Source organism: Cibotium barometz, chromosome 48 (assembly GCF_041138505.1).
Source record: "Cibotium barometz isolate CiBa-2024 chromosome 48, ASM4113850v1, whole genome shotgun sequence".
NCBI classification, from domain to species: domain Eukaryota; kingdom Viridiplantae; phylum Streptophyta; class Polypodiopsida; order Cyatheales; family Cibotiaceae; genus Cibotium; species Cibotium barometz.
In genome coordinates, this window is record NC_141093.1 from 15,610,755 (window position 1) to 15,619,811 (window position 9,057).

Sequence of the window (9,057 nt, forward strand, 5' to 3'; positions counted from 1 at the left end):
ACAGTTTTGAGGGCTGTTTTTGAACTATCTTTGCATAGATCTTGGGAGATCTTTGTGGATCGTGGACTTGTCGAAGTATTGTGGCTGTTTTTGAACTATCTTTGAGGGCTGTTTTTGAACTATCTTTGCATAGATCTTGGGAGATCTTTGTGGATCGTGGACTTGTCGAAGTATTGTGGCAGGCCGTACAGTGGTACAGTGGCCAGGCGGGACTTCTCTCCCTTTTTGCTCAGGTTGTACAGTGGTACAACAGCTGGGCCAAATCAGGGACTGTTTTTGGAGAGACAAAGTACTTGTTTGAGAGCCTCTTCAGGGCTGTTTTGGCACAGAGTTCGGCGTTGGGTTTGACACCAACCCGGGCTGTTGATTCGTATTGGTTCTTGGAGCGGTTTGTGCTTTGATTCATGTGCAAGTGTTTGCTGAGGAAGCTTGTGGAAAGATCTGGTGTTGTTCACACCCGCACCTTGGTATTTTGTAAAAGCTTCTCAATCAATAAAGAAGTTCCTGCGGGGGCCGGCCGTTCCGGCTCAGTGTTGTGTTCCTTTTAGCATTGTTATGGTTATTTCCACTATGTTCTCACATCTTTGTTTAGCATCTGAAGAGTTTGTCCATCAATCCGGGTTCCCATCCAGTTTCATTGGGTCTTTTGCAAGACGTTAATATAGCATTTGATACTGTGCCCAAAGAGCGCCTCTTTCGGCGACTACAAACACTAGGCATACCTTCAGACATGATGTGGGGCATATACAGGCTATATGAGCAGGTCTTTGGGAGAGTCCGATGCCCAGGAGGCTTGTCCGACATAGTTGCTAGCACCATTGGTGTGAAGCAGGGGTGCCCGCTCTCCCCCACGCTCTTTGGGCTCTATATTGATGAGGTGGTCGATTACATCACACAGGGAGGAGGCTCCGGGGTTGAGCTATCAGGTATTACTGTCCATGTTATGCTTTATGCTGATGACATCGTCTTGGTATCCGACACGTAGGTTGGGCTTCAAAGACACCTTGTGGCTCTTGATGACTTCTGCGCACAGCAAGGTCTCAGCGTGAACCTTGGGAAAACCAAGGTTATGATCGTCCACACCTCACCCGCAGTCAGGAGCCACACTACTCTCACATTAGCAGGAGGGCGGGTCGAGGTGGTGAGCTCTTATGTTTACCTTGGCATCACATTTACTAGCTCAGCTGGACGCTTCTCCATGGCTCAGGCAGTCCAAGACAGAGTGACCCAGGGGTATGCAGCTCTTGCTGGCCTTGAGCGTCAGTGTCATCAGGCACATTTTCAGGAACCCCGCACGAAGGGATGGCTCTTTGATACATTAGTGACACCAGCCTTGATGTATGCAGCAGCGGTTTGGGCACCAGGGTTTACAGCATCCACATGGGTACAGCTGGAGAGACCACAGATCTTGATGCTCTCGAGGATGATACGCAGCAAACCATCCGTCCCGCACGACATTGTTCGAGCTGAGTTTGCTGCACCACCTATGGCAGTGGAGGCATTGTTCCAGACGATCTCCTTTATATACAAGATGAGGGAGATGCCCACGGAGAGATTATCCCGCCGAGCTTTTGAGGCATCCAGACAGCTGGCCGAGGCTGGACACATTGGATCTTGGTATGCACAGATGCTACAGTGGTTCTCACATCATGGGATAGACATTGAGCGGTGCCACCTTTTCGGTATGATCAGTCTGCTCCACGGGGTTCCCTCTCTCTCAATGAGAGGAACAGAGTGATGAGACAGGACATATGGTAGCACTACATACAGGAGACATGGACAGCACCAGAGAGCCCACTACCACCGAAGATGCTGTATTACAGAGACCACTTTATGAGCATCTCAGGGGATGGGTTTATACAACGACCGCGGTACATGGATGTATACATGCCACACAGCTCTCGCGTTGCTATTGGACAGCTACGAGTCTCATCACATTAGCTAGAGATAGAGGCTGGGAGAGCGGCACGGGTTCCCAGAGTTGAGCGGATATGCAGATTGTGCCACGAGGAGGTGGAGACTGAGGATCACTTTGTATGTAGGTGTAGAGCCCACCAGGGGGTCAGAGATAGATATGCAGGATTGTTTGAGGAGCACTCTTCACTACAAGGCCTCGGACCAGCGACAGCTTGGCAGACTACTACTAGAGCTTCATAGTTCTCGAGAGAGAGTGCTCCAGACACTCACTCCCACTAGGGGTGGGAGACAGTCCCAGCTCACAGATTTCTTCCAGAGAGCTATGCCAGTGCCAGCTAATGTACCACGTGGGGTGACCGCACAAAGAGCAGAGGAATTGAGAGCCAGGAGGAGACCTAGACAAACTGGACATAGAGCACCACGACTTCGTCACTGAGAGATAGCAGCTATCCGAGAATGAGACACCACATTGAGACACAGGAGAAGCTAGCTCGCTTTCATTCAGACTTAGGGTACATGTTCACGCCATTCACAGCCTCAACATTGGCGATGTATGATATCTTATATCCCTCTTATGGCACTGGATGGAGTTAGACATAGATCTGCATAGCATGCTTGTACTACCCCTTCAGCATATAGAGATGCATCTTGCCTTAGCACTCCATCCACATCCCCACCCCCCTTTATATTGTTTGTATATGGGCTCCACCGATCCATGATGATTCACAGTTGTATCCAGACACATGCACACTTTTTCTTTTCTTTCTTTTCTTCCGATGACCGGAAGAACACAGTTGTATTATTCTTTTGTCTCATAGGCCGACTTTGGCCTCTCGTAGACGTTAATATATCTTTCTTTCTTTCTTTCTTTCTCACCCCCTAGAGGGGTGGATAGGGAGGCACTAGAGACCACCACAGTGGATACAGGATTTCTTGCCCCATGGGGTTGGGTTGTGCACTTTCCAATGGCACTCGTCCTCCGTCGGTTTGGCTTTGAGGTTGCAGGCTTGCCTACGGTGGGGGACACGTTATGTGAATGCCCTTGTGGATCCCTTTAGTTTGAGGTAGTCCTGAGCTCTTTACCTTTCCCCGTGTTCCCTATTCCTCATTCGACATTCAAATGGAGGAGAACTGAAACTTGGTTCGATGTTGAAGAAGCTTCTATAGTAGGCTCCTTGAGAAGGCAGGACTCTTGCTTGCAACTGTGTGCTTGCTACTTGGAATGATTGTCCCTAATGGTACAAAAGACATGTCCCGATTGCTGTAATTGAAGACACTTATACTTATGTTAGTGCTAGTGTGTGAATAGGAGCTAAGCCAAGGGCACTTTTTCCCATGTGGTTTTCCCCCTGGACATCCGGTGTGAAGGGACACCTTATCTAGGTTTTATTTTACTTGCCTATTATTATTGATTTGACCTACATGCAAGCAAGTGTTGGTCTCTCACTCCTCACTGTTGTCTCTATGTGTGCTCCTTTCTCTCTATGTGTAACCCTAGACTTGCACTTCCTTTTCTAACATTTGGTATCAAAGCTCTCTACTCCTTCCTCCTGTGCTTACTGTTACCCACATAGACCCAACCGCCCTCGCATGCACCACCCTGCTCAAGTTCCGCACCCTTCCACGCTTTTGTGCGCTACTCATCTTCGTCGGTGCTTCTCTCTATGTGGTCGTGTGATTCCTTTCGGCCTCATTGAGCTGCCTACTAGCAAAGCAAATAGGGTAGTACACACCCTATTTGCTCCCCTGGTTGTGCTAGTACACACCCAATGGAAAATTTTGATGCATCAATATGCACATGGAAGATGTCGGAATGCACAGCGAAAATGAGACAAATTGCTATGAGAGAGAAACGCAGAACTATAGGAGAGAGAGAAGTTGTATAAACTCTACTATATACACAAGATCCGGTACAAGAATGGTGTGGGGCGCAAGGGTGGTATTTATACCACCCTGGGCTGCTGGTCGGCCACAGTAAGACCGGTCGACAGTAGCAAGACATCTCCACAACTAGAAAATACCAGTTGGTCAGCATAAAATGGCAGTCAGCCAGCACATGAACAAGCTCGCCAATAGCACATCAGTCGGCCACTGACAGGACAAGTCAGCCAACACAGAGCAGTCCCCCACGAGCAAACAAAACAGGGAAAAAACATGGACAATGAGGAAAAATGGAGAATACTCCTAACCGGGGGGACACACCCACAACAGAGGCCCTCCCTCCCTACTGAGTAATATGGTACATACAAGAGATCACTACTAACACCCCCTCTCAGCTCCTGGATCTGGAACCAACCCCAATGAGCTAGTGAGATGGAGTGCTAACAGAGCATCTACTGAGGTAGAGGCTTCGTGAAGAGGTCCGCTGCATTGTCCTGTCAAACAATAGATAATCAAGATGTCACCAGCCAGAATCTTCTCACGAACAAAGTGATATTGTATCTCTATATGCTTGGTCCGGGCATGGAAGACCGGGTTCCGAGCAATAGCTATACAGCTTTGGTTATCGCACTGGATGACCGTGGGTTCCTTATGTGGAAACCTAATCTCACCAAGTAACCTCCGCAACCACACCACCTCGCAAGCAACACCACAAGAAGCCCAGTACTCTGCCTCAGTAGAAGACAAGGCAATAGTTGGCTGCCTCTTGCTACTCCAAGAAATAGCTTTTGAGCCAAGGGTAAATCTGTAGCCTAATGTAGATCTCCTTGTGTCCGGATCTCCTCCCCAATCAGAGTCACTCCAACCTTGGAGACTAACTCGGTCCTTCGTTCCCCCTCCAATGTCATAGAAGAGTCCAAGATCCTTCGTACCCTGCAAATACCACAAGATCCGCAGTCCTGTGTCCCAATGAGTCTTCAAAGGTGTCTGCATAAATGAGCAAGCAAATCCGGTGCTCAGCAACCAAATCAATGAACCAACGAGCTTCTGATACAAGGAGGCATCAACCTACTCACAAGGATCATGTATTGTCAATTTGGTATTCAGGTCCATCGAAGATGAAATAGGCTTGCAGTTCTCCATCCCAAAGGCCTCCAGCAACTCATGAACATACCGTTGTTGAGAAACAACAAATCCCCTCTGGGTCTGCCAAATCTCCAATCCCAAAAAGAAAGTCCGTCATCTCAAACTCCTTTGACAAGGCACCCTTCATCAGAGCTATGTGCTCCACATGACCACTAGTGAGAATAAGCTCATCCACATAGAGGATAATCAAAGTGACCATAGCGTGTTCCCAAAAGAGATACAAGTTTGGATCTACAATTGATCTCTGGAAACCCTTTCTAAGAAAGAAAGAATCAATCTTCTAATTCCACTTGCCCTAGGAGCCTGTTTAAGACCATATAAAGCCTTCCACAACCTGTAAACCATACCCTTTGATCCCGGAACCTCAAAGCCTGGAAGCTGCTCAACATACACCTCCTCCTGTAAGTCACCATTCAGGAATGTAGATTTCACATCATCTGATACACCGGCCACCGCTGAGAAGAGGCAAGGGCAAGAACTGTCCGAATCGTGGTCATCCTAGCTGTCGGTGCAAAAGTGTCCTCATAGTCGATGCCAAGTCAATGAGCATAGCCCTTAGCCACAAGTTTGGCCTTGTGCTTGTCCACCGACCCATCAGACATATACCTGGTCTTGTAGACCTACTTGATACCAATGACTGACCATTTGGACGGCCTCGGAACCAACTCCCAAGTGTTATTCTTCTCTATGGCTTCAAGTTCCACTTGCATGGCTTTCCTCCAAGTCTCCTGGGAAAGAGCTTCCTTAACTGAAGTAGGCTCTTTGTCCCGAATGATATGAGACATCAATCATAATTTACCTGTAAAAGCTCCTCTGACTGACGAACGCAAGAACTCAAATGTCCCTGCCTACTGCCAACATCTGGCAAGTCATCCACCATCTAGTCTTGGAAAGCCCGCCGCAGCGTATCCACATTCAAGTGGCCATGACAAAACTGCCACAAATCACCAGTACCTACTATCAGAGAAGAGAGTGCTAAGAGTTTGTAGATCCCATTCTCCACTCCACCTTCCAAAACAACTTGGCCTTTTGCTTTGTCCCGGAGAGCAACAAAATGCTCATCAAACTCCACCCGTATGCCAGTCTTGCAAACCTCGTGCAGCACTGACAAAAGATGAAAACCAAGGGATAGACTTTGCAGGATTCATCACTCGCATCTGCACTTCCACTTCATGGGTGATACCCTATTATTCAAAGAAGCCAAGTGTCTCAGGCCAGCGTCATGTGCTTAATGTGATTGATCACTTGGGGTGTGCAATTAAGGAAGATGAAAGAACGCACACGGGTATTGACACAATCCCACAACTGTGCCCGATCCTCCCGCTCTTTCCTAGTAGAAAGTGAAAGCTCTCCTCCTCCAACTTTGGTCGTGGAACTCCAACCACAATGAAATCAACCAAATCATAAGACTCCAAGACAGAGTCCATCATTACCTTCCAGATGCCATAGTTGGTCCCGTCCAACTGTCGATCCACCGGGAATGTCGGGAGGGTGGGGATCTTCACATGCTTTTCAGCCATCTTGAGCAAATCTGCCACCTCCAGGGTTCACAAGGTCTTGTGAAGGGAGGGTGGGTTCACAAGGTCTTGTGAAGGGAGGGTGGGTGGGAAAAAAAAATGAAGAAGAGGCTGTAACTTCTTTGCAAGGTGGCTGTCCATCAATGATGGCCACCTTCTACCTGCTTCTCCACGTCCCGAACAGCCCAAAAATTCTCCAATCAGCACCAAAAAACAGCAAACCCTCAAGCTCTCACTGTCTCCAAGCTTCAAGCCACCTGGGGCTCTGATACCATGTGGGAATGCATAGCGGAAATGAGACAAACTGCTGTGAGAGAGAAACGCAGAATTGTAGGGGAGAGAGAAGCTGTATAAACTCTACTATATACACAAGATCCGGTACAAGAATGGTGTGGGGGGCAAGGGTGGTATTTACCACCCTGGGCTGCTAGTCGGCCACAACAAAACAGGCCGACAGCAGCAAGACATCTCCACGACTGGAAAATACCAGTCAGCCAACACATGAACAAATCGGCCAATAGCACATTAGTCGACCAATGACAGGACAAGTCGGCCAACATAGAGCAATCCCCCATGACCATAAAAAACAGGGAAAAAACATGGACAATGAGGAAAAATGGAGAATACTTCTAATTAGGCGGGCACACCCACAACAGAGGCCCTCACTCCCTATTGAGTAATATGGTACAGATAGGAGATGACTGCTAACAAAAGATTATGTCCCATTTAAGGGGTCTTAATATTGGTGCACTTGCTAGGGCCTTCTTAAGTTCATCATATGCTTGTTGACATTCCTCAGTCCATTCAAAGACTATGAATAGTCTATATAATGGGCTTGCAATCTTTTGCATAGAATACAATGAATCTCTTGTAGTACCTAACATGTCCCATAAACCTTTGTACTTCCTTGAAATTTGTGGGTGGAGGTAAATCTTGATCCCAATCCTATTGATATTGGGGCTGACAAATTCCAAATGAAAATGCTATGTACATCATCATCTCCAACCTAACTTAAGGTTGACTCAAACACACCCAACACGTTTGGGCTATCTTGGCAACTCAATACAGAACTATCAACATCAATGTGTAGGCCCATTTCTAAACCAAGATATATATATATATATATATGATAAGGGGAGATCAGCTGATGATTTTGTCACCAGTACATGACAAAGAGCTAGCAAGTAAGTGCTTGAAATCACAGACACCCCCAAGTTTCATTCTTTCGGCACTTCTCTATCAATATCAACTGGTTTGAGACCTAAAACCCTCAACTATGAGGAGTTTAGTGGAAGTTTGGGAGCAAGCTTTCTCTAGGTACAAATGGGAAAACCACGACAGCTTGCTATTGGGTGCCTAGATGCACCATTCACCATCTGTCTGTAAGTATCCAGAAAGCACATCTTCAAGATGACTCCACATAAGCACGTGTGGGCTGTATGATCATCCCATGGCTCTCTTCCTGAGATCACCTAAGGCTTTCTGTGACAACTCGGGGTGAGAATTGGGGATCGATAATGAGTTCCCACCTTCCCATGATAGTCCTATAGCATGTGGCCCTAGTAAAGAGACCGACACATAAAGGAGCTAAAGTGCATGCTGAACATCATCATTGTTAAGAAGAAGAGCGGCGCATGTCCCGCCAGGTACAACTGTCCTTGATACTCCTTATTCTTGGCTGCCTTAGATCTTATCATGCTGGCCGAACTTGGACAAGAGTTCTCCCTTAATTATAAGATTCTTGGCTGCCTTAGATCTACTAATGCTGGTCCAACTTGGAAAAGAGTTCTCCCCTAATAATATCTTAATCTTACCATAAGCTTAACCCTCAGTATGAGCATGAACAAAAGTTCAATGATGTTTCTTGCTAGTGCACATAGCAAAGGCAACATCTGGAGTTCAGAAGTGTCTAAATCGATGGTCTGGAGTTGGGCATCTTCTTCTTTTTTTGTTTAATTATTAATTTGATTTGAGAATTTACAGTCTTAGGCAGCCAAGGGTAAGCGCAAAGTTAAGGGTATCGATTCAGTTTTGATTGAAATTCAATAGGGCAATACACACACACACACACACACACACAGGCTTACCAATTCCGGGATCAGTGTCGATGATGAGCTTTTTCTTTGTCTTCGGAGGCTCCATGTTCTAACACAGAAAAGTTGGCAAAGCGCTACTCTCTGATGACTCTTCTTATTATCGCTTTAATGATGAAACAAATAGTCCTCGTTTAAAAATAAATACTTTTTTTTTTGTTTAATGTGAGATTGGGTATTGGAAAGTATTACTTTAGGAGGCATGAGTGCTACGTTAAGGTATTTTAACTTAGTGGAGGAGGCATGAGTGCTACATTAAGGTATTTTAACTTCCCTTTGACTAAGTAACCTTCTCATTTTTTGGCCTCCTTGGTTAAAAGTGGCCCTTGGGAACTTTTTTTTAATGAGGTTTAAAAAAACAAAACAAAAATGAATATGCATTTTCTTTATCTTTCTCCAAGCTCTCTCTCTCATTCATTCTCTCTCTCTCTCTCTCTCTCTCTCTCTCACACACACACACACACATGCACGCATGCACGCATGCACACAAACACACATACACA

General features: G+C 46.4%; 1 protein-coding gene across 2 annotated transcripts in view; it reads right to left on the reverse strand.

Annotated features, from left to right (window-relative positions):
• The window catches only part of URH2 (uridine-ribohydrolase 2), a 30,875-nt gene extending 22,177 nt beyond the window's left edge, over nucleotides 1–8,698 (reverse strand). For both annotated transcript variants that reach the window (XM_086785500.1, XM_086785501.1), the window contains exon 1: nucleotides 8,549–8,698. In XM_086785500.1, coding sequence (XP_086641626.1) covers nucleotides 8,549–8,603 — 55 coding nt within the window. In that variant the 5' untranslated portion in view covers nucleotides 8,604–8,698. The remainder of the gene's footprint in view (nucleotides 1–8,548) is intronic.
• Nucleotides 8,699–9,057: the final 359 nt, after the last annotated feature.